Below are 26,449 nucleotides of genomic sequence, written 5' to 3' on the forward strand. Positions count from 1 at the left end.
GCAAATTGCCGAACCACGTAAATATTGTCTTGTGCGTGTGATTATTTTCTTTGACATGTGTTTTCTCTATTTGTTTTGTTTCTCACAGGTTAGGAATTTTTGGTTAAATTCCCTACAAAGTAGACACAAAGCAGGAAAGCTTCAAGATTCAGTATGCCAATTTTAATTCTTGGAACAAGTTAAGAACTATCTTGCTGATGGACTAGTTCCAGTAGTCACATTGATTGTGAAAATTGAACTTGAATCATTTGATTCAGTCACACTGTCCCCCCTCCTTTGAGCTAATTCTGTTGCCAAGCACTCCTTTAGATCAATCACTACCTGACTCATGGTTGGCCTATTGAGGGGATTTTCAGATACACAAGTCATGGATACTTCAGCAGCCTTCCAGGCAGAGTTGAGATCGAAATCTCCGTTTGGTAATCTTGGATCAACAATACTCCGAATATCCCCATGTGCAACCATGGAATTGACCCATTGGCTTATATGAACGTTCTCAGTGCTTCTCATTATAGCGGGTCGGCCTGTGATTAACTCCATAAGAACAACTCCAAAACTATATACATCACTTTTTGTAGTTAATTTGTTTGATCTGAAGTACCTGCAACCCCTCTCGAAAAAAACGAAAAAAAAAATTGATACCAGTTAAAACAATATTTTTGATACGGATTAAACTTCAAAAGGGTATCTTAAGATATGTTACTTTCTTCTAATTGAAATTGTCATTAAATTTATTGAAATTTTTTAAATTTAAGATGTTAACTAGACCTATAATGGACCGTGTCTGCATGGTGAAACTAATTTTTAGAGAATTATTTATTTATTTATATATTTTATTGATTCAAGAGTTGTTTCAATATAAAATGTGAGGTTTCAAAAAGTAATCCTCAAAAGAGTGTGGTGTTAAACCATCCTAACAAACTGGTACTTACTCGGGGTCTAAGTAGCCTGGAGTGCCAGCAACAACTGTTGTCACATAACTACCACCAACAATTGGGATAACTCTGGATAGGCCAAAATCAGCAATCTTGGCTTGGAATTTTTCATTCAACAAGATGTTTGACAGCTTCACATCTCTGTGAATTATGGGTGGATTACAATCATCATGTAGATACTCCAATCCTGCATTAAAAAATCCACACATCATACATTGAAAAGGTGAAAAGATGCATGTTAGAAAAGAATTACACCAAGACACTAACCTTGTGCAGAGTTCAATGCGATTCGAATCCTGCCTTCCCAACTTAAGATATTTGAGTTATTTTCTGCATCCGAAGCATTCAAAAGTAGTGAGTCTCAGGAACAAATTACTTTTCCCTTTCTCCAAATTTTGTTTTTACTGAATACATATTGTCCAAGCAATTTAATTATTACATTTTCCAATGTTTGGAACCTTTTTCACCACCATTTTTACAATTTGTTAAGGTAGCAAGTTATGATTAGAGGAATATCTATTTTTATGACTCTACCACTGATAACACTTCCGTTATATTCTAATCACAACAAACCACGATGTGAAAATTTTTCTCTGGACTTATTAAAATATGACCCACAGAAAGTTAGTGATCTTCAGAAATTGAAATGTAATAACCAAAGTATGTGAAACCTATATATTTACTTGTGACCAGACCTGAAATATGGGAATGTAAGTCTCCGTTTGCCATGTACTCATAGATGAGAGCGAGATTGGGTCCTTCATTGCAATATCCAACAAAGATAGTCAAGTTTCTATGATGAACTCTTATAAGAGGTTCAACCTGTAATATAAAGTCACAAATTATTTTCACATATACGAATGAACTAAAAAAATATGGCACAAGTTTCGGTTACATGCCTCAGAGTGAAATTGCTGATACCCTTCAACTGCTGATTGGGAGATCATCTTTACAGCCACAGGATTTCCATCTACATAACCAAGATAAACTTTGCCAAACCCACCTTCACCAAGAAGTTTCGCGAAGTTGTTGGTAATCATCTGGATATCAGAGTAGGTAAATTGTCGATTCTTTGATTCTAGTTGTACATTTTGAAGGTTGGATACTTTAACTCCTGTCATTTTTCCTAAGATCGTCAAGAATCTATCTATATATAATAACAGAAGCTGAGAGAAAATGAGTTCCTAAAATTAAGGAAGTAATGACAAATAGGAAAAGTCTCTACTTAAAATTCAGACATGTGTAAGTTTAAAAAGCGATACATTATATTGTTTTCAAAATATTAATACCGTTTGGCTGTAATTTTTTATATTAACAAAAAAAAAAAAATCTGTTAAAAGAATAAAAAAAAACGTAGAAATTTTAAAATATTTGCCGATCTCTTCAGACCACTTAACATTTTCTCTTTCTTTAAAAAAAAAAAAAAAATGCCAATATTGCGATACAGAGAAAGGGAAAAAGGGAAAAATCCTACCCTCTTCACATCAGTCTTCTTAACTTTTTTTCTCTCTAAAAAAAAACCCTAGCCGTACTACGATAGAGGCGATCTCTTCACATCAAACTCCGCTAGGAGGAAAAAAAAAAATTTACTTGCGCCACAGTGGAGATTCGATTGATCATCGCTATCCCCTTTTGAGTTTTCCAGGTACGTTCTTCTCTCTCTCCCTCTCCCTCTCCTTCTCTGTATGAGTTTTTGTTGTTTTGATTCGGTTTTGAAACTTCTCTATGATTTCGGGATAAGTTTCCCCTGTTTCCATCAATTTACGGAATTTTCTGTGTGTGTTCATTCTACGTTTTTGGAGTGCTTTGTTGTGAAAATTGGACGAAATATACGCATCAATTCTCTGTGTTCATTTTTCCCCTTTTGGTGCTTTGTTGTGAAAATTGATTGTTCAAATTTCTGCAGGAATTTTCCTGCATAATTTCGTTTAAGAACTATTGTTGTTGTTTCTGTTATGTATGTCCACGGGTTGTATTTCTGTTGCTGCATATTTTGTTTTCTGTAGAACAGGTTCAGGATTATCTGCATAATTTGTGCTTACAGGGGGTAATTGTAATATCTGTTGCTGTTTCTGTATTCTATGTCCATGGGCTGTATTTATTTTGTTGCATATTTTGTTTTCTGCAGAACAGGTCTTTGTTCCCCTGTATTTATGCTTACAAGGTTGTTGTGTTTGTACATGTATTTCCCTTTTATCAAATAAAATTTCTATCGTTATCCCAAAAAAAAAAAAAAAAAAAAAAAAACTTCGTAAGTACTGCCAACTGCAATTTGTTGGCATCGTTTGGTTTTGGTGAACGCCTCATGGGTAGTTAGAATATCTTCTCAAACTTTCAAATGTCATTTATCTCAATTGTTAATTTAATTTTTTCCCTACCAGAAAAGTTACTGGGTTCTCTAATAGAAGAATTACCGTTGGGTTTTCTACAATAAAATGAAAGGTATGATAGCTTAAATTTTCTTCTTTGTTTCATTGTTCAATGAAATCTCTTTTCCATTTGCAATTGCTTTGTGCAATTGCTTTGATTTAGAACAAAGATTTCCTTAACAGCAACACAAATAAGACTATGAGTGCAAAAGTTTTATGGGAAAAGAAAATCTTAAAAAAAGAGATTTTGAGAACTTAACTGGAACTTAAAATAGATGGGTACATTCAAGGTTTTACTTTTAAGTTAGAAAACATTGGAGGAACTATTGTCGGGAGAGAGGAAGGAATTGAACAAATGGGGAGTAAAACCAAACTTCAAAACATAGATTACGACAAAGTTTATTAAGCATATGGGCCAACATCAAAATGAAGATTATCTATTATGTGACTAATTAGTGAAGGTGAGGGAAGAGTACAAAAAATTAAAATGAAAACTCACTAGGAAATGAAAGAGGAGCCAGTTGTTGGCATTTAAGGGCCTTGACAGCCCTTCTCTTAAACTTATAGCAATTTTTTTTTTTTTTTGCTAAATTTTAGTTGACTATAGATTTAATTTTAATTCTTTTGCTCAATGTTTTCTAACTGCAGATTTTTTTTTTCTTTTCTGGATAGGATCTAACCGCAGATTGGTCATGAATAAATGTGCCATTTTATTGTGTTTGAGCTGGAATATAATCTGTTAGGAATATAATCTTGGAATCACCTCACTTTCTCTCCTTCTCTGTATGAGTTTTTGTTGTTTTGATTCGGTTTTGAAACTTCTCTGTGATTTCGGGATAAGTTTCCCCTGTTTCCGTCAATTTACAGAATATTCTCTGTGTCTTCATTCTACCTTTTTGGAGTGCTTTGTTGTGAAAATTGGACGAAATATACGCATCAATTCTCTGTGTTCATTTTTCCCCTTTTGGTGCTTTGTTGTGGAAATTGATTGTTCAAATTTCTACAGGAATTTTCCTGCATAATTTCGTTTAAGAACTATTGTTCGATAAATCTGTGTGCTGTGATTGATGTATGTGAAATATTAATTCAAGTTTCGGATACTGTGGCTTGCCATATATATAATTTTATATGGGTACAAACTTGATTCGTAAAACCTAAGGTGTTTGGGTTATAATTGATTTTGTTTTGGGTATTTGGTGTGAGATTCAATTCTGATGTATATTTGTGTTGTTGGTTAGATTGGATTGTAAGATTTTGAAATCTGAAAGTGTAATGTATTTTTGTTGTTGTAACTTTATGGTTGCTGGTAGGTGAATTTTCATTTATAAAACAATGAATGTAATTACTATTAAATTGACAGAAATTGTTTGTAATTCATTTAGTAGATCATGTTTGGTTGGAGCACACCTCTTTTTCTTTGAGTTTCATACTGTAGAATACTTACAAAGATTGTATGTGCAGCAGCCAATGTGGCATGACCACAAAAGTGAAGCTGCAAAGGGGTATCAAACATTTGATTAAAATTAAAATTGTTTGTTCAATGTTGTTCAAGATAATATTTCCTAAGAACTGAATCTGTTTTCACCAAAATGTATAAATATTGTCTAAATTTGTTGGATTCTTTTTCATATGCAAAGTTTATGGTTCTTTGTTTTCTCATGGAATTAATTTAAAGCACTAAATACATACTAAAATTTAGAAGTTGGCAATTACAATTTACCTTAGGCTATTGGCTGTTTCTATTATTTTGAATGGGTGTAAATATATACTAAGTTTACTTATTCATAAAAGTCACTGGTCATATGACATTGAACTATTATGTTTTATTTACAAAATATATTGTAAATTTTGCTTTAAGTTTTACTGTTTGATGTGCTTTAAGTATTTATTTATATATATCCTTGGCTAATGGAAGCCAAATTCTTTACCATCATCATATTAGAAATAGGTAATAGATTATTAAAAAGTAAAACAATCTTTCATATTTTTTGCAACTCAAACCATATTATAATGTTTGCGTCCGCTTCTTTTATAGTCTCTCTTCATCTCTCTTCTTTTACAGATTTACGCAGTTCTCTACCAGATACGATGGTTTAGTATTTTGCAAGAAGAGATACCGAATCATATTGAAAGGTTTAGGTTAGCCTGACTTTCCTTTTGTCTCTCTCTTTTTTTTGGGTTACGTTTTTTTCATTTGATGTCTTTGGGTTTGAATTAATTTTTTCCCTGAACAATATAGTCAGAATTGTTTTTGAAGTATTTGGTTTCAATTAAATTTTTTTTCTTCAGTAAATTGACCTGTAAAAGTATTGTCTGTCTTATTTTTCTTAAAGTTTGGAACTTCACTTTTTAATTTTTGTTACTTGCCAAAACTTGCAAATCATCCAATCCTATTTCTTAAGATATGTGGATCAGTTTTTGGGTATTTTACTATTCAGTGTAGCTCAATGATTACGTTATGTTGGTTTTGAAGGATTTGAATTTCTATTTGTGATGATTATGTAATCATTAATTTCAGTTCTTATTTCACATCCTCAACGTTATTTTTTGTTATTTGGAATTGAATTAAAATCCGGACATTTATTCTCTTTCACTCAATGTTTTGGCCTCAAGTTATAATCTTTAATTTTCTCAAAAAAAAAAAAGTTATAATCTTTAATTATTTACACATAATATTTAACAATGCTTTTACTTGGTTCTTATTTAGAATAACATTTTCTTATTTCCTATTGGCTTTTCTTTTATATATGGTTGTTAGATCCATTTCTTGGGTTCTTCGTTTATCTCACTTTTCTTTTCTGATTGTCTTTACGTTTTGTAAGATGGATGGTTTAAGAACTGAATGTTTGAGTAAAATTATTTTTTAATTTTTAGTAAGTAAAATTTTTTATTTTTAATGTTAATTACTGAGTTTTTAATGTAAATTTTATTGTTATTTCCTTATTGATATATGTCTTTAATTTACTAGAATGCTTATAAGTCTTTGTTTCTTTTAATTTTTGTACTGCTCAGACTATTACACTCAATTTATTGGGAGGCTTTTTTAAATGTTGTTGTTAGCTTTATTTATTTTGTTTACCTATTTATTTTTATTGTGTGTATCTTAGTGTTAGTGTACATAGCCAATCAAAAAATAGAAATAGGAGAAACATCTGTTCAAAGACCTGAAAGAATGCCGCTCCAAATGCTTCAAAAACGTCAAAAAAGTACTAAGCAAATTGCTACAAAGAAGAAAAAAAAAATGAACTCTATTGTATATACTACCTTACTCTACAAGTCTTTATGTATTTCATAGTATTGTTAATTATTATTTTTTTTCCTTTAGAAGAGTAAACTCAATGTACTGAATAAAGCTGACAGATTAGAACAGCGTTACTATAAAATGTAATTATATTTCACAATTTGGTATATTAGACACTGTGATGGTCCCAAAATGGTTGATTTCAAAGTGTATAAGCTGAATGAAGAATGTAGACAACAGGATTTGCTTTATTAAAATAAATAGATTTTTCCCTATTGTTCTGTTATTGTAAAGTAAAAAGTTATGTGTGTTCAGCTACTACATCTCTATTTTTTTGGTTACTTTAATTTTTCAACTAAGTCAATATAGTGTATATAATTGTATATAAGTCAACTAAATTTTTCTTCCCATTTCTTTTCCTCTCTTCCTTTTTATTTTAAAAGAAATATAAAGATATCTAATTCTTACAACTTTATTACTTCTAATGAAACCATTTTTATAGCTATACACAAGTTATCATTTTGATCTCTTATTTTTTTAGGAGGGTTAGTTATACAGTGAAAAACATGTCTGTTTATTTCAATTTAATTTGTCAGGATCCTTCGTAAATACCATCAAAAATAGAGTTGTAATGACTAAGAGTCTTAACAATGTATAACATATATTTAAAGCAATTACCTGTATTTTCTTATACGTATGAGATTTTAAATGATCCCGCGCATCGCGCGGGTTAAACACTAGTTTGAATAATATGTGGAGTAAATTTTTTTTTTTCTCAAATGGGAATAAGCAACTTGAATAAACATTTAACCTTGATTAGTAGACGCAGTGTTTGTCTTACCTTCTTGTTCTCTTATTCTTTTAAATATCCAAAAGATACCAGCTGCACCTAATAACAAGATGAAAAATCCGCCAATGGACGCAACTATTGGAACAATGATATTCTTCTTCTTCTTCTGCTCCGTTGTACATGAAATTGATGGGCATAGATTTGGATTTTCTGCCACACTAACATTAAAAAAATCATGGCATAAAAGGTAAGAATTGCAATCACCACTAATCCCTTATACACAAGGTACAAATAGGTGCGATTGTAATTTTTTAACATGTTTCTTGTGGTGGGATAGTGATGAAAATGAAAAATGGCACAAAAAGTTTTGACAGAAAGGAGACCTTAGTAACAGTGAACCACTCTTTGATTTGTCAAGAAGGGCAGCTGGAAGTGAGCCACTCAGGTTGTTTCTTTCTAAGTTTCTGCAAAGGATGAGAAAATATGATCCCCTTTTCAAATAAAAGTTTTGAAATAATTTTCCGAAATCCATATAACTTACAGGACCCTCAATGATTGCAAATTTGATAGTAAATCAGGAACTGGTCCTGTTAAGCTATTATTTGATAGATCCCTGAAATGAGCAATTCAATTAAAAATTTATTATTGTAATAATAAATGGAGATTAAATATTGGTCCTTTTTACCCTCTTACATGAAAATTAATTGATTGTGTGTGATTTCGATACTTACAAGTATTGTATCATTGTGAGATTGGATATGTAAGGATCAATTTGCCCAGCCAATCCACTTGATGACAAGTTCCTAATTAATAGAAAATTTTCAGTTATTCTGACATGATAGATTGTACTAAGACAGCTCTTTAGCTTATTTGAAGGCATATACTTACAGTGATGTGATTGTAGGAGATTCAAAAGCATTATAGGTACAGTTTAATCCATCCCACACATAGGCTGTAGGGGCACATGGATCGCCTTGCTAGTTTCTTGTTACTCCATAGATTGTCTTGATGTTCTTGATCGCATCAACTAATGTTTTGAATGCATACAAGAAATTATTAAAAATTGAGATCAAGAATATTAGGACAAACTAAAAACCTTGTTAAAGAAAAATAATGCATTGTGAATAACTTACCATCTTGTTGGTCTGTCTGAGATTGTAAGAGCTCTACAACCGTGTAAACCTCAATGGCATTGATGAGTGGTGGAAGAGTTGATTGTTCAATTTTATAAAGAGCAAACTCAAATTTTCCCCCTTTCAAGGCTGAAGGGCTGTATACAGTGGTTGTGTGCAGGTACTTAGGAATATAAGGTCCACCCCATAACTCCCCATTTAGAGAAATGTTGAATACTCTAGATTCGTTTGCTTTGAGAGCTTTGATTTCAGCAATGTGGATGTAGACATGATATTGGGATGTGTTATCAGGGGGCACCCAGTTGAATGTCATGGGTGCACTTGCGTTTATTGCTGTAGAGGCAGTATCCATGACCACTGATGGTGGTTGGAAATCATTGTGAGTTATATCCATGACCGCAGTAAGTGAAGTACTTATTGGTGTCCAACCAAACATGGCCGTAGGGGGGAACCACATGCGATCAAAAACATCATCTTTGTACCTGACGCATATTGAATTTAAAAGTTCTTAGCAAAATCATAGTAATATAAGATGGCATGATAAATAAAAAATATGATTCACCTATATGTTTGATTGGTTAATGAACCAAAATCAAGCCGCAGAAAGGTTGACAATGATCCGGATTCAGTGACATACGTGCCATTTTTCAATGGCCTTAGTTCTAATGCTGAAATAAACGGTACACCATTGCCGGTGTTCACCAGACAAAAATCTATATGATCTAATTTTGGTACATGTATGAGCTCCGCAAAGATGAATGTGGATTCATCGAGTAATGTCACTGAATCCCACTTATTAGCATCAATATACAGGTCGAATCCTGGAGGTTTACTTTTTGCATCATAATTTGCATACAAGAAACTCCCTCTCTGATCAAATATCTGGTGCCATTTGTAACACTAAGTGTGTAACAGTTTCTGATTCCTTGAGGAAAGCTTCTGACATAGTAATACTCCTGTTCAAGGCTATTTGTTTTGTACGCTGGTGATATACTCATACTTACACCAACGTCTATGAACGTTGCATCTGATGTATAATTGATGCCTGTTGTTGGCTCAGTATAGCTAGAATTAGCTGGTAGCCCACAATCTAAGCTAATGAAACCTGACCAAAAATAGAGAGACCTTAGGCATTTGGTCAGTAATTAAGTGACAATTAATGTTAACTCAGAATGGCGCCCGCATTTCCAACTCGATAGCTAGTCAAGACATATGCAAGTTGTATGAGCATGTTTGTTGACTTGCATAAACAACAGAGGCAAATGGTCCCTATAGTCCATTTTAGTCCGTTAAGGTTTATTTTCACACCTTAATATAGTTATTTTGTTTTAACTAATTTATTGGGTTAATTTAATTTCTTTGGGGAACCTTTGCTTGAAAGAACAAAATTCAAAAAACTAAAGTACAATGTTTGACAGCAAACTTTATTGTAGTCATCTAAGGCTATACAAGTCCACTCAATATTTTTTAATTAAATGTGAATTTTGACAAATTCACAATTGGACTACATTTTCTTATTATATTCTACATAGTTGCAAAATTTCTAGAAAATCAAAGATTAATAGATATGTTATCAATCAAATATTAAAATTTTAAATTTTTGTAGCCTAAAATTATTCATAAAAATTATTTTTATAAAGTGTATAGTAAATAATATCTTGTTGACATGAAATTTGACACGTACATGTTAAAAACATTAAAAAAAAAAATACAATTCAACGATTAGATTTTCAAAATATATAGTAGTTAATTTTACTAGTGGGAGTTGTAGACTTAAATTATAGCAAAGTTTGTAGGCCAAATTGGCCGAATACCACTATTTGCCAAAATATGTTGCAATCTACCACTATTTAGGAACTCGAGTTCCTCAAACTTGAGTTTGTTGTGTAACTTGAGTTGAAGAAACTCAAGTTCCACTAAAATTTGCCTCTGTGGCAGTGGCTGCCTGGAATTTTTAATTTTTAAGTTAGTTATTTGTTGTTCTAGACCTTTTTTAGTACTCATACTTCATATCCCTATATATTTCATAAACAATGGTAAATTGCAACATATTTTGGTAAATAGTAATATTTGGTCATTTTGGCTCAAGTTTTTTGCAAAACTTTGTCAATGTATTTTTATATTTTATACGTACACGAAATTAATTGCCTTCAAATTACTCATTTAACTAACTAGCAGCACAGGACTCAGTCAATCAAGCTTCTAGGTTGAATAGTAGATTTGATTCTTATGTCATGAAATTGTCGTATTATACATATAAAAACAATGGGCGGTAGGGTTGTGGGAAATGGAGATCCTAGGCATGAACTAGACATAGAAGAGCAAAACCACCAATCAATTCAAACATAAAATGGTTTGCAACCCCCATCAACATCATAAATTCTTTAACTTGTATGTTCCTGACCTTTTTTGGTTCTCATATATAAATTATAAAGTACCTATAAAATTATTTTAATCGATTTTTTTTTTTTTTTTAAAGTCCAAGTCAATGTGGAAGAGTATATTGTTACAAAAGAGTTGATGTCTCAGCAACAACTCGGAATTTCATTAGCGAAGTCTTTAAACAATAATCAAATGCAACGTGTTCACAAACCAGCAAAGCTGGTTTTGAACTGTATCAAAATAATATCTGAATTTCAAGATTGTGAACATTTTTTCTTTCGCTGAATTAAAGATATTATTTAATAAAAACAAGAGGGGCTTGAACCTTCACCGTTGTTAAACATATGGGGGAGGCTGGAGATGGGGATGGTTACATGCTCAATTTATTCAATAAGTCTACGTCAAAATTTGGAGAATGATAATTCATTGGCAAGTTTGACTTTTCATGCTCCACAGCTGATAGGAGATAGCACAATAGGGAACATAGCTGAGGACATGCTTTTTGTCATCTTATACGCACCTTATATACTGCGAAAAATATAAAAGAATAGTTTAACTACTTAGTCAGTTGTCCTTGTTGGGTAGATTCTCTTGCAAATCCACAGCTCATCAAATTAGCAAATAAAGGGAATCAACCTTTGTGCCGCAAGTTTTAATACAATTTTATAGTGGTGAACTATAAGTAATTAAAAAAAAAAAAAAAAAAATTAAGACTTCGTAAAAGTGAGATAAAAGTTTTTGTCATAAAAGAATTGAAATGTTGAATAGACACGTGTTGCTGTCATGTTTTGTACATGCAGGATACTTAGTGAAAATAATTATTATTACTCTAAGTCAATGCCATTCCAAATAAAAATAAAAATAAAACCTCCAAGTCAACGATAAAAAAAAAGTCATACAGGCTAACGTTCATAATATGCTAAAGTCAAATCCTAAAGCGTACCATATTGAAATAGAGCAGTATTTAATACACTGAAGCCATATAGGTGACTCTCACTCTCCAATCTCATCAGTGCATGGGTTAAAGCTCACAAATTTTACAAAATTGAATGGTTTTAATGGGATCCAGTACATTAGTGTTGGTATAATCGCACCGAACACTAATTCATAAGTGTTTTGTTTCTCTCTATTAAATGCTTTTTTTTTTTTTTTTTTGTTGAAAGGATATTCCATTATCTCTCTATTGCTTGTACATATCTTCTTTGTCTACTTCATTTCCTTGATGAAGTAGTTTCTTCTTGATATAATTTTTCTTATCTATCGTAAAAAAAAGAAAGAAAGTTGTGGAAGTTCCTATAGTGTTCTTCTCTTAAGCTGATTAAAAATAAAAATCAATTCCTTTGGATAGAAATTTTGTGTAATCTGTAAAGAAAGTTTTCGTTTAAATCTGTCTATACTAGGATTGTATTCTTCCAATTTGAAATATATATATTTTTGATAGTTAAGAAAAATTGTATTAAAAACTAGGATTGTTTTCTAATAATTTTTTATTTTAATTTTCGGGATTTTTTATTTAAGAAATTGAAAAAAAAAAAAAAAAAAGTGTACTTAACGGTAAGCAACCATTTATCAAAATCTAACATAGCTTCCAAATTTAATAAACTTAAAATTAGAGGACTCAAGTGAAGTTAGAGGCATAAACTGAATTTTGGTTAAACTTAGAGAGTATAATTTACATATTTACCTTGTTTTCATGCATTCTCCTTTCGTATTTTAATATGGCATTAGAGTTATGTTTCTACTTCTTTCAATGGTATTCTCTCCCATTATGCTAGTCCTTGCACTTAGCCACCAGTCCATCACATCTGGTTGTATCTAGCGCATTAAGCCAACTTTTAATTTTGAATTTTTATGTACAACTTTTTAAAATCTTACATTTTCAAAGTTGATGTTAATCATACAACAAGCTTATGTCAAGGTCATTTAGGAATGTGGGTAACCCTCCAAGCCACTTGATCCCAACCCCTACATATCCAATCACATTTATTTCCATGGCCCAATCTAATGATGCTACACATGGCGGTTCAAAATGTGGCAGTTTTCTTTAATGGCAGAAAATAATGGGGTTGTCTTTGGTGAAATTTCCAACCTAGTACCAAAGAAGGATGAATCAGAAAATGCCTTTGCTATATACCTCAAAGATTGAGACAGTATTCTGTGCGAGATGCTGTCTTAGTTGATCTAAGATTTGGTTCCCATCATCAAGAGTCTCATGCCAAAACTTTGAATTTTGAATTGCAAAGGCAATCTGATATTTTCTCGCCAACTGCTGTAATTTCACTCAAGACGTAGCTTTAAGAGTTTCAGATTATTATTACAAGAAATGCATTAGGTACCAAGTCAGTCCATTATTTATTTTTATTCCCAAGTTTTTTAGACGTGGGAACAATCATTTGGTCCAGATTCTCCACAAAAACATGTAGACGATATGAAGCACTTTACCAAATACTGTGATCACCACAAATTTATACACTTCATGATGCCTCTTCGTGATAACTTTGAGCCCTCATCGGTCTCACTATTGCGCATGGTACTCCTCTTCCATCCTAGGATGCTGCTTTCATAAAGCTTGTCTTGAGGAAAAAATAGGCAGTCTACCCCAAATTTTTTTTAAAAAAAAAAGAAAAAAGAAAAAAGAAAAACCTTGTACTGAAGAGTTCTCCAAATTTTATTGGCTGAATTTATAGATCGAGTTTGAGATTAATAGGTACATATCACAAATAAATTGTCCATCATAGCTACTAGTTTTAACACATAATAATGTGATTACAAATAAATTGCAGCGACATAATAAAAGAAAAGTAGACAAAGCAGGAAAGCTTCAAGATTAAGTATGAAAGTTTTAATGCTTGGAACAACTTAAGAACTATCTTGCTGAAGGACTAGTTCTAGCAGTCACATGGATTGTGAAAATTGGACTTGAATCATTTGATTCAGTCACACCGTCCTCCTTCCTTCGAGCTAATTCTGTTGCCAAGCATTCCTTTAGATCAATAACTACCTGACTCATGGTTGGCCTATTGAGGGGATTTTCAGATACACAAGTCAGGGATACTTCAACAGCCTTCCAGGCAGAGTTGAGATCGAAATCTCCGTTTGGTAATCTTGGATCAACAATACTTCGAATATCCCCGTGCGCAACAGTGGAATTGACCCATTGACTTATATGAACGGGCTCAGTGCTTCTCTTTATAGCAGGTCGACCTGTGATTAACTCCATAAGAACAACTCCAAAGCTATATACATCACTTTTCTTAGTTAATTTGTTTGATCTGAAGTACCTGCAATCCCTCTCGGAAAAATAAAAAAAGGTTGATACCAATTACGAAAATATTTTTGACACAGAGAAAATGAGGTTTTAAGAAGTTATACTTCAAAAGAGTGTGGTGTTAAACCATCCTAACAAACCGGTACTTACTCGGGGTCTAAGTAGCCTGGAGTGCCAGCAACAGTTGCTGTCACATAACTGCTACCATCTGTTGGGATAACTCTGGACAGGCCAAAATCAGCAATCTTGGCTTGGAATTTTTCATTCAACAAGATGTTTGATGGCTTCACATCTCTGTGAATAATGGGTGGATTACAGTCATCGTGTAGATACTCCAATCCTGCATTTGAAAATCCACACTTCATACGTTGAAAAGCTGAAAAGATGCATGTTAGAAAATAATTATGCTAAGGCTACCTTGTGCAGAGTCCAATGCAATTCGAATTCTGCCTTCCCAACTTAAGATATTTGAGTTATTTTCTGCATCCAAAGCATTCCACGGTAGTAACTAGTAAGTCTCATGAAGTAATTACTTTGCCCTTTCTCTAAGTTCTATTTCCGCTGAGTAAATATTGTCCATGCAATTTATTAAATTTTCCAAGCGATGGTAGGAAGATATATTTTTTCACAACCTTGTTTACAACTTGTTAAAAGTTGTGGTTATAGGACTATCACTTTTTATGAGTCTACCGCTAATACAACTTTTGTTATAAACCAATCACAAGAAACCAGGTTGTGAAAAAATTTGCCGATAGGCTTATTAAAATATACCCATAGAAAGTTTGTGATCTTCAGAAATCAAAATGAACAACCAAAAAATGTGAAACCTGTACTTATACTTGTGACCAGACCTGAAATATGGGAATGCAATTCTCCATTCACCATATACTCATAGATGAGAGCGAGATTGGGTCCTTCTTTGCAATATCCAACAAGGATAGTCAAGTTTCTATGATGAACTCTTATAAGAGGTTCAACCTGTAATATAAAGTCACAATTTATTTTCATATATTTGAATGATCTAAAAAATATGGCACAGGTTGTGGTTACGTGCCTCAGACAGAAATTGCTGATACCCTTCAATTGCTGATTGGGAGATCATCTTTACAGCCACAGGATTTCCTTCTACGAAACCAAGATAAACTTTGCCAAACCCACCTTGACCAAGAAGTTTCTCAAAGTTGTTCGTAATCATCTGGATATCAGAGTAGGTAAATTGTCGATTCTTTGATTCTAGTTGCATACTGTTGGTTGTGTTACCTCCCGTCACATTCCCTAAGATCATCAAGAGTTGTAATAGAATATATGTTGAGTAATTTTTTTTTTTTTTTTCAAATGGGAATATACAACTTGAATAAACATTTAGCCTTGATTAGTAGACTTTGTGCTTGTCTTACCTTCTCTTTCTTTTGTTTTTTTAAATATCCAAAAGATACCAGCTGCAGCTAATAACAAGAACAATCCGCCAACTGATGCCACTATTGGAACAATAATATTCGTCTTCTTCTTCTTCTGCTCCGTTGTACAAGAAACTGATGAGCATAGATTTGGATTTTCTCCCACTCTATCATTAAAACAATTCACGGCGAAAAATGAAAGAATTGCGACCACCATTAGTCTGTTATATATGTGCTAGAAATAGGTGTAAATGTAATTCTTTGATATTTTTCTTGTAGGAGGATAGTTATGAAAATGAAAAATGGGAAAAAAAGTTATGACAGAAAGCTGACCTTAATAACAGTGAACCACTCTTTGATTTGGCAAGAAGGGCAGCAGGAAGTGAGCCACTCAAGTTGTTTCCTTCTAAGTTTCTGCAAAGATTGAGAAAACATGATGATTTTGTTTTTGAATAGAAGTTTTGAAATACCTTTCCAAATCCTAATAACTTACAGGACCCTCAATGATTGCAAATTTGAGAGAAAGTCAGGCACTGGTCCAGTTAAGTTATTATTTGATAGATCCCTGAAATAAAAAATCCAATTAAAAACTTATTGATTGTAAAAAAAAAAAATGGGGTTTAGATTTTTTTCTTCTTTACACTCTTACATAAAAATTAATTGAAAGTGTGAGATTTCGATACTTACAAATACTGTATCAATGTGAGATTTGATATGTAAGGATCAATCTGCCCGGTCAATCCACTTGATGACAAATTCCTAATTAATGGAAAAAATTTTAAGCTATTTTAACATTATATGGACTAAAGTTAGAAAGTTTTGTAGGTTGTCTGGAGGCATATGCTTACAGTGATATGATTGTAGGAGATTCATAAGCATTAGAGGTACAGTTTAATCCATCCCACACAAATGCTGTAGGGGCACATGGATCTCCTTGCCAATTTCTTGTTACTCCATACATTGACTTGATGTTCTTCAGTGCATCAACTAAAGTTTCGAATGCATACAAGAGATACATGGCAGTTGAGATCATGTACATTAGGACAAACCAAAAACCTTGTTAAAGAAAAACAATGCATTATGAATAATTTACCATCTTGTTGGTCTGTCTGAGATTGTAAGAGCTCTACAACCTTGTAAACCTCAATGGCATTGATGAGTGGTGGAAGAGTTGATTGTTCAATTTTATAAAGAGCAAACTCAAATTTTCCCCCTTTCAAGGCTGAAGGGCTGTATACAGTGGTTGTGTGCAGATACTTAGGAATTATAGGTCCACCCCATAACACCCCATTTAGAGAAATATTGAATACTCTAGATTCGTTTGCTTTGAGCTCTATGATTTCAGCAATGTGCATGTAGACGTAATATTGGGTTGTATTATCCGGGGCCACCCAGTTGAATGTCATGGGTACACTTGCATTTATTGCTGTGGAGGCAGTATCCATGACCACTGATGGTGGTTGGAAATCACTGTGAGTTATGCCATCCACTGTAAGCGAAGTACTTATTGGTGTCCAATCAACCATGGCCGTAGGGGGGAACCACATGCGATCAAAAACATCGTCTTTGTACCTAAATGTTTTCCAATAATGCATGTTAGAAAATATTGAACTTCAAAGTTCTTAACAAAAATCATAGTATGGTATAAAAAATATGACTCACCTATATGTTTGATTGGTTAATGTACCAAAATCAAGCCGCACGAAAGTTGACAATGATCCAGCTACAGTGACATATGTGTCATTTTTCAGTGGCCTAAGTTCTAATGCAGAAATAAACGGTACACCGTGGCCCGTGTTCACCAGACAAAAATCAATATGATCTAATTTTGGGACATGTATGAGCTCTGCATAGATGAATGTGGATTCATCGAGTAATGTCACTGAATCCCACTTATTAGCATCAATATACAGGTCGAATGCTGGAGGTTTACTTTTGGCATCATAATTCGCATACAAGAAACTCCCTCGGATCAAGTATCTGGTGCCACTTGTAAGACTTATTGTGTAACAGTTTCTGGTTTCTTGAGGAAAGCTTCTGTCATAGTTATACTCCTGTTCAAGGCTATTTGTTTTGTACACAGGTGATATGCTCATACTTACACCAGTGTCTATGAACGTTGCATCTGATATATAATTGATACCTGTTATTGGCTCAGTATAGCTTGAATTAGCTGGTAGCCCACAATCTAAGCCAATGAAACCTGACCAAAAATAGAGAGAGACCTTAGCCATATGGCCAATAATTAAGAGATAATATATATTAAAACTGATAGACTTAGATAACGATACCTGATTGATCCTGGCCATGAACCAAAAGTAGAGAGAAACCAGCAAGCAATGCAAAGAGAAAATGATTGAACATCCTTGTAACCATTTTCAGGTTCTTGCTCAGGAACAGAAAGCCGCTATGCTTATAATTAAGTTTATAGCTAATATAGTATAGGAAGTAGAATATATAGCAACTTAATCATTTGTTCTCATTGGTAAGAGGATGATATTCTATTGCAAAAATGCCAGGACATTGTCAAATTGTTTAATTAAGTGGTATTTTTCATGTTTATTCCTTGTAATTACGTACTGTATCCGTTAATCAATGATAATGTGAGTGATAAGAAGTAATTACGTAATGTTTATTCCTTGTAAATACGTACTATATCCGTTATTCTATTTAGCAAAATTTTCCTAAGATTTTTATTCAATCATTAAACACTTTCTTAGTTGAAATAATTAGAACTTACGAGTGATAAGAAACTTAATTAGATGCTACAAAACCGGTAGAAAGATTTTAAAAGTTAGAAACAACAAATTGCGAAATTATTGAAGACAAAATGAGATGGCCTACATAAGAAAATGAAGAGTCGACCCATAGGCCAAACTAACCCAACATGTTCGGGTTGACCTGTTTTCATTATTGGTTAAAAAAATTATCCATACCCATTTTCAAACAAATAGACAAGTTTGGATTAAATTAAATATTATCAGAACCACCTAATACATATTTTCGTAGGTTCTAAGAAGTAAGAATACTTATTTTAGAAAAGCAAAACCATACATACAGTAGACCAGGTCTTTCTCCACTCTAATGACTTCCACGAAATGAGCCACATGCTTGTACAATTTATTAGTTCGATATAAGCTGATAGACGGAGAATATCTGTCATCGCAAGTATATATTATTTATGAATAATTCATGCAGTCTCCAATGAAAACTATAGTCAATGTTACCCTATATATATAGAGGCTTCCCTAACAATTTCATAACAATGAAGATATCATGGTGGAGTACAATTTAGAATTGATTAACGAACAATAATTGTCTTGAGATTCTGTTGCACTAGTATTTATGAGCCCTAATGGAAATCGCCTTATTATTTATTTAAATATTCTTTTATAATTCCCTCTTACCAAAACAGCCAACCTATTGACTTTTAACATTTGACTTGTGAGGTGGAGCCATAAATATTCTGAATATTTCAATATATATATATATATATATATATATGTGTGTGTGCGCGCGCGGTGGGGGCCTTTAAAATTGATTTATATATGCGTAAAGATAATTTTTAGTATATAAAATTCGCAGTCTTCAATCAAAATTGTATCATTATTATTATTATTATTATTTATGATTGTTTATAATGAACAATCTTATTCCAACTCTTAACTTTTTCAATTAATTAAAATATTAAAATAATATTAAATAAGACTAAAATGACCTAATTTTTCATAATAGCCAAAAATTAAAATCAATTTACATTTTTCTTTTACACTATGCTTAATAGATTTCGACAAGATACCGTCATGTTTTCTTATTTCACACTTTTGCTTTTTGATCAAAATGGGTAGAAAGTGTAATATTTTTCTTATTTTAACTCATATCTATTAAGCTTGATTGGCAAATTTTTATATGCGTCTATTAGTTATAAAATACTTCATTTGCATGTCCAAACTTTTTATAATATTTTTAAATTAGTATTTTTATTTTTCTTTGTGTTAACGCGGATGTCCAAAGCTATTCTAAAATTGACTATTCCCCCAAGTACATATAGTCCCCATGTCTCATACACATAAAGTAATTACATGTCTATTAGTTACAAAATACTTCATTTGCATGTTGAAATTGTTTATTATTTTTTTACATTAGTATTTTTATTTTACTTTTTGTTAACGTTATCCAAAGCTATTATAGAATTTACTATTCCTCCGAGTATGTGTAGCCTCCACGTCCCACACACATTGATCATATAAGATCTTAAGAACCACTAGACCAACACTCTGAATTTTTACACTACTATATATAACATAACATATAGCATATAAATGATTTAACAAATTAGTTGAACCACTCAAAGATAAATTTATAGCTCTGCTACTACTTGTGATATCTTGTTTCTACAAATAAATAAATAAAATACTTGGTATATATACTTGTATAACATTTTAATCATATAATAGTTCAAGAGTATAATAATATTTTATTCTCTACACTCACATAATAGTGAGTTCCACTATTTGTGCAAGGAAAGAGAATACAATGTTAATATACTCATGGAATATAGCATAATCTTCTCCATATAGATTATGTTGGATTATAGATTAAATGATTATGTTGTACAAATGCCTATTGAGTCCCATATGGAACATGTAATACATCAATCTTTGCTATATAAACTATTACAATATATGAAGCTCAATTATAAGTAATTAACTAGTGATTTTGGATATTGTTATAAATTAGATATGTGTAGGTATGTATGTTTTGTACATTACAATGGATTGGATTGGGGACAAGGTTTTATTAAACACAAAACCACCATTAAAAAAAAAAAAAAACCCCTCCGAAATTTTGTAGCATTTCTTGAATCAGTATTTGTCCAATTATTTTATATTTTATTGATTACTTTTAATGTTCCCTTAGGCAGGATGTGAAATCTTAGCTCCATCATTCACCTTGGCTATATGTTTTACCTAGCAAACCATAGCCAATTATGATACCAAGATTTAGATAATCAAACTTGATTGATATCTTAGGCGCATGAACTAGATATAGAAGGGCAAAGTCACCAATCCAATTTCGCTTGAACTCCCCTGTACCATCGTAATCTATGATGTCTTGATTGTTACAAGTAATGCGTCGACCATGTATAATTTATAGTAAAATAAAGAAACAGATCGAATATCATAACGACGTGGTCATTGTCATCTTCACTAGAAAAACTCTCCAGCAAATTGACAGTTCATCAAACTATGTATTCATATATATATATATATATATATATATATATTAATATTCCTATTATGTTTGGCACCTACAACGTAATGCGAAATTAAACTTTTAAGTCCCCGTCAACGTGGAAATTGTAACACAAACCTGTTGACATGCATCCTTAATACTCTAGAGTCTAGAGGCCAATTGGAGTGTCTGAAAGGGTGCTGCGCGCCCTCTTCATAAACAAGTAAAAGAGTCCATTTCCATTGGGGCGCAACAACAGGCGCTAGCAAGCGCAGTATCAGGAAAACCCTACTTTTAGGGTTCAGTTTAATATGTTATTTAAGTACACTTTTGCTGTCTAGAAACGTAGCTTAGACAAGGACGTGGCGTCTCCAAAACTAGCGACCCATACAAAAAATATCTAGATACCCTTTCTATGCATTCATATGGTCGTAATATGCATGCATGGATGGAGAATAGTCTATCACTGGTATTTAATTAAACACAAAATTTAGAAATTTATAAAAAAATAATCCTAATAAGAAACTTTGAAAAAATAAATATTAATAAGTAATACTTGAAGGAAAATTAATAAATAAGAGAATAAGAGCTTTTCTATGCTAAAATATACATATATATATATATATATATATATATATTGAAAGAGAATAAGCGTTTTCAAGCAAAATGACTTTTATTCTTGATCTTCGGAAAAAATTGGTCTTTACCCTTCTTAAAAAAACAACCCAGCATTTTGCTCCATTTCCCAAACTAATTAGGAAAATGCCCATTTTCTGAAACTCGACTTTTTCAAAATCCAGTTAAGCTCTATAGTGACGTTTTAAAGAACCTATAGTGACGTTTTAATGAGCCTATAGTAGCGTTTTATAACTCGAGCTCCATGCACCATTTCTTTTAGATATAAAGGTGTTCTGACTCTATTGGATCAAGTCATAATCTACGCCTTTTACTAGTATACTACTATGGGGAGAGACTAAGCTCTATTTCAGAGATTGGACTCTCTTACTGTGATTAGCCCCTACTAGTAAGAAGCTGTTTCCGAGCCAGGTTCCCTGGATCCACGTGTTCCTAGTCGGGCCTAAATGAATGAATGAAGAAGCGCGCCCGGGTAGACTTCCAGAGCTCTTGCTCTGCGTATCCTCCTACTTATTATTCTGGGGGTCATAAAAACATACGAACCGCCTACTCTTTAAAGCTTAAAGCCCTACCATTATATTTTTAAAAATGAAACCTTGATGGATTCCCCTTCCTTTTCTATCCTCAGTACTAGAGATGAACGAATTCCATACGTCCGAAATTTAGATCGAAGAATTTTCTTTCTGTTGTTGGTGTTGGAATTTCATGAACGCGGAGCCAAAACGAGAACGAGTTCAGTCGAACAGCGTATATAGTAAATAGAAGTGGAAGAGCGTTTCGTTTAGAGTCGTTTAAAACGAAACGAGCCACCACAGCTGTATGATGCGCAAAGATTGGATTTTTTTTTACTTTTTCTTTGCTTTGGTCGAGAATAGGTCTCCTCCCTTTCCTCCTTCCATACAGAATGAACTCCTTCTTCATGTCCTGTCTTTCATGAATGCGAATTCAGCGAACAGCAATGCTGTTGTTGCTTCTCCTGAAGACCCTTGATCAATAGTAAGGCATGGTAAAAAAAAACTGCCTGTTAAACTTGGTTCAAATCATGATTGGAAAGAGAGAGTGTGTAGGTAGGTATGATTCAAAAAGTAAGAAGGATACACTTATCTCTGACTTCCCGCGCATGCTTACTAAACCTATTCAAATAACAGGTAATCATGCAGCTCGCCAGAATCCTCAAGTCCAGAATTCAGACAGCATGCCATCCGCATTTGAAAGATACTAAGCTACACTTCGTCTTACTCATGCCAGATCCCTCTTCACTCCGAGCCGCCAACGTTCGATATAAAGAAGCTGGTTAGACTTGTCACTTTGTTAAGAATTCCATCACCTGTTCATCAATCTGCACAACTCATATACAAAGGCATCATTACCGTGGGTGCTTCATCGGGGTATAACTCCCTCAGTAAGCCTTTCTCCCATGAAATAAGTTAGCAGAACTTCACAACTCCATGTATCAGTCTTTTTCAATCAAACAGAAACTTCACTGCGAAAGCACGCAACTAAATAAATTTCAAGACTTTTTTTCGAAAAGAAGTTACAAGAGATAACTAAACTAAAAACAACTGAATAGGGGGGCCTAAACTAAACGACGAGCCCAGAAATATCAGTCTTTGTCATTGACTGGCAAGCTTCTCGCCTTCTTGATCCAGCTCCATCAAAAAGCGATCTCACTTTCCATTATGATCGGGACAATCTTGCTGGGTCTCATGTTAACAGAAAGGATCTCCATTGGATAAAGAGGACTTTTTCCCCTGTCCTTTCTTGCTCGGGTTCGGTTATCAATCTTTTTGTTGTCTGTAGTTATTTTGGTATAGTGTAATTAGCAAAGCAAAGGCCTTAGTCTTCGGCCTTTAGTACTCCTACGAGTACTATACTGTAGCCTCCATGGCATGGCTACATAGCATTTTTCTCACTAAGGTAGCAGTGTGGGTTTCCCTACTGCTGGATTGAATCCTTTCTTTGAACTTCCCCCTGACGGTGAACTGAGACCTTCAGACACCTTCCTGTGCCCTTTGAGACCTAGGTGGCACTGCACCTTGCCTTGGAACTGAGTCTTCGGGTTGGCCTTCTGACTTGGTTGGACCTAGGCGAGGACTCTTGAACCTGTTGGGTTGGACGAAGACTCCACCTTTGGTACGGGGGTGACCTTACTACTTTCAAACTAGACCCACTCAGTGGTTCATCTCCTGGCTCTCACGCGGGATTTCATACCAAACCACGAAATCGGTTCAGAGGAAGACAAGCCAATACACGCACTTGCTTTATCTAGTGGGCCGCCCCTATTACGAATTGGGGGAATCGAAGGGCGGTCCACACACGAACTAAGAGAAAGGGGGAAAGCCAGACTAGCCAATCGAATGGACAAAACAAAGCCCGGTCGAAGTCCACCATTCCAATCGGATGAAAATCAGTTCAACGGTTGGTTCCTCAGGCTAGTCTTCTGCTCTCTTTCGGTCTTTTCTTCCGTCACTCCATTCTCGAGCCTCTAGCTAGTCGATTTGAGAAACATTAGGGTCCCTCACGTGAGATGCTTTCAAGGCTCTCTGTTGTTACACTGAACTGGCCATCAAATTGATAGCCTTCGATCTGCTCCGAGGCTGCTGATCCATCTTCTCGCTTAGTTTCTTGGGCAACTTTTCAATCATTGAATTCGACCAGGGAAGAGGTTTCATAACCAGTGAAGACAATTCTGTGTCAATTCTATAGCCATATTTCTTCTGTGCTGCTTTGAGCTTCCATTTCTATTAGCCAGGTATCTGGCTATGGAGGTCTTTCCCTACCCACCGATCTGAGTACCGAAACGATTGTGTAAGAGACTCGGTGCTTCTTTCTCTATGCTATCTTTTATAGGCATTCATTGGTGCATTTCCTTTGTAGGACTGCTCCCCAACCGCTCTTTTTCTACAACCTCTTTTGGAAGAGAATCCGTTGTTTAATCTAATAGGTTGTACGTACCCCAAGCTGAGCTAAAAGAATGATTAAACCTTCGTCCAGGCCTAACTGGAGTGAGTCCTCTTCTACTATCTAGGTATCCCGGTAGTTCGCTAGCAATCTGAGTGAATAAGGGTCCTGTTAACCTCGAAACGAAAGTAGGTAGAAGGAACCCCGCTAACTCTGAGAAGGTATGCTGCCCCGGTAAACCCGAGTTAGTCCGGTAAGCCCGATCGGGATGAGAAAGGTGGACTTGTCCTGCCATTAATTAAATTAAGAAGAAAGCCCGAGGTAACTATCACTAGAATTCCGAACCACCTATCCTAGTAAATAACATCTTTTTTGTTTTATCGAATCGCTTTCTAACTGCTAACAGAGTAGGTTGGTATTGTTCCTAAATAGAATAGGGCTGGTCCCAGTGCCTCTTTCCTCTGAGCTGGAATAGGGGTAAAAGAACGAAGTTGGCTTCTACTGCGGCCAGGCATAAATAGAGGCATTCCTGGGGTGATTTCCTGCTTCTTCCTGTGGATTCCCTACCCAAAGGGAAAGGTTACGGTACATAGGTACTAAAGCCAAGGCCTTTTTTTCCTTCTATCGTTCCTATCTATGCGTCTCCCGACTCTAGTTCTATCATTTGAAGGTTCTTCTCGATCTGTTTAGACGCCCTTCCCTATGTAGGTTCTTTGTAGGATTTCAATCTGAGATTCCGACTTTGAAGAGAAGTTCTATCATTCTTGAAGTCCAGAACAGGGTCCCGGTCGATAGAGTTTCCTTCCTTCCTTCTAATTCTTTCGATCTTTCTTCTTCCTACGTCCCCCTTCTTTTGGAGTTCTTTCCCGCAGTCGGTTCTTGGTCTTTTTCGTATCGAAATGTATCGCCCTTACCTTACACGAGCCCTTGTTCCCTATCGTTCTCCGCCAACAGGCTTAGTTGTAATGGATTCCTTCTGAACGGGATGCTTCTGCCTCCCTGATCGCTTTGGCTTAAATGCTTTTCCTTATCCATATTGCCTTCCACCTTGTCAATGGAATTTCCATAATAAGAAGACTACTGATCGCCTGAACGGTCGTAATACCTCACCTAGCCTTCCATTAGCATTAGGCCTTTCTTCCCTAAGCGCCTTCCCTTCCATTAGATACAGAAGGAATCCCATACCTACCATTCCCTTGATTCCTTGGATACCTGACATTAGATCCCCTTCCAGCAGTGCTTAGATAGGTTTCGCCCATACATATCCCTTTCTTGGCACTTAGGATGCCATGCTTCTTTGAAAAACTTGTCTTTCTAAATGAAAGTGGAAGACTGGACCGTACATTCCGTGGTTCATGGGATTGGGATTGAGACCTTAACTTGGATTGACAGATTCCTTGGTGTGCTTTTAAGGATACCTGACACATTAGATCCCTTCTTATCGACATACCTGCCCTTCTCGCGGAAGCACTACTGTTCACGAGCCCGAGCCCCTATCGTTTCGTTCTCTTAGCACGGATTGATCGGAAGCGAAATCATCAACTTCGGAGTTTTGTAAAGTAAAGGACATAGGGGTTGCTGGTTCGGGCGTGATGGCTCTCGGCTTTCGTGACATTTCTTTATGGCACTGGTACTTGTATCCCGCACTTCTTCTCCTTATCCCGCAGCACCTTCTGTTGTGTAACTTCTCTTTGCAACCTATACCTCTAAAGTAGGGTTCTTGCCTTTCCGAGCTAGTTGGAAGCTATGCATCGTGAACTGCAGCGTTCATTGAACCCTTTCTTCTTGCCTCTGTCCCTCTCTCTGAAAGCTATGGCATCCCACCGATCCTCGCATCGGGTCTGCCTTTTTTCTTTGCTATCAAGGCAAGGCATTCTATGGCCTCTTCCGCCACGTCCAGAAATGGTATGCCACCAAAGATGTTTTCTCCTTAGCCAACCAAATCTGATGGCAATAACCGTCTTAGGATTACTTCTTTTGGGTCCATCAACAGGAAAAACGAGAGCCTTCTAAGGGGGATCCATACTATTGATCAGAAGGAAGAGAGGTTCAGCGCAAGATGTCCCCACAGGTTGATCTGACCCCTTGTTTCGACCTCAATCTCAGGTAGTGGTCGTGCAAGAGACAGGCTATTGTGTTTTCTTTGGCTCATCATTGATCTG

At 34.6% G+C, this 26,449-nt stretch overlaps 1 protein-coding gene and 1 pseudogene across 1 annotated transcript; both read right to left on the reverse strand.

Moving 5' to 3' along the window:
• Positions 1 to 122: 122 nt before the first annotated feature.
• Positions 123 to 13,379, reverse strand: LOC126727873 (LRR receptor-like serine/threonine-protein kinase IOS1; annotated as a pseudogene).
• A 279-nt stretch (positions 13,380 to 13,658) lies between these two features.
• Positions 13,659 to 17,749, reverse strand: LOC126727874 (LRR receptor-like serine/threonine-protein kinase IOS1). Its single transcript, XM_050433776.1, has 12 exons — positions 17,178 to 17,749; positions 16,609 to 17,087; positions 16,364 to 16,502; positions 16,203 to 16,274; positions 16,009 to 16,086; positions 15,849 to 15,929; positions 15,516 to 15,682; positions 15,173 to 15,393; positions 14,970 to 15,096; positions 14,536 to 14,598; positions 14,269 to 14,458; positions 13,659 to 14,131 (listed from the first exon to the last, which is right to left on the reverse strand). Exons 1-12 carry the CDS (start codon positions 17,747 to 17,749, stop codon positions 13,717 to 13,719), a joined length of 2,604 nt encoding a protein of 867 aa, XP_050289733.1. The 3' UTR covers positions 13,659 to 13,716.
• Between the last annotated feature and the right edge of the window lie 8,700 nt (positions 17,750 to 26,449).

This window comes from Quercus robur, chromosome 5 (genome assembly GCF_932294415.1).
Source record: "Quercus robur chromosome 5, dhQueRobu3.1, whole genome shotgun sequence".
Classification (NCBI taxonomy): Eukaryota; Viridiplantae; Streptophyta; class Magnoliopsida; order Fagales; family Fagaceae; genus Quercus; species Quercus robur.

Coding starts and splice junctions, on each gene's coding strand:
- LOC126727874 (XM_050433776.1), bottom strand. CDS start 17,749: ATGGCTAAGGTCTCTCTCTATTTTTGGTCAGGTTTCATTGGCTTAGAT. Junction 15,930..16,008: donor TTGCAATCATTGAGGGTCCT/GTAAGTTATTAG, acceptor CAATCTTTGCAG/AAACTTAGAAGGAAACAACT. Junction 15,394..15,515: donor AAAAACAAAAGAAAGAGAAG/GTAAGACAAGCA, acceptor TGATGATCTTAG/GGAATGTGACGGGAGGTAAC.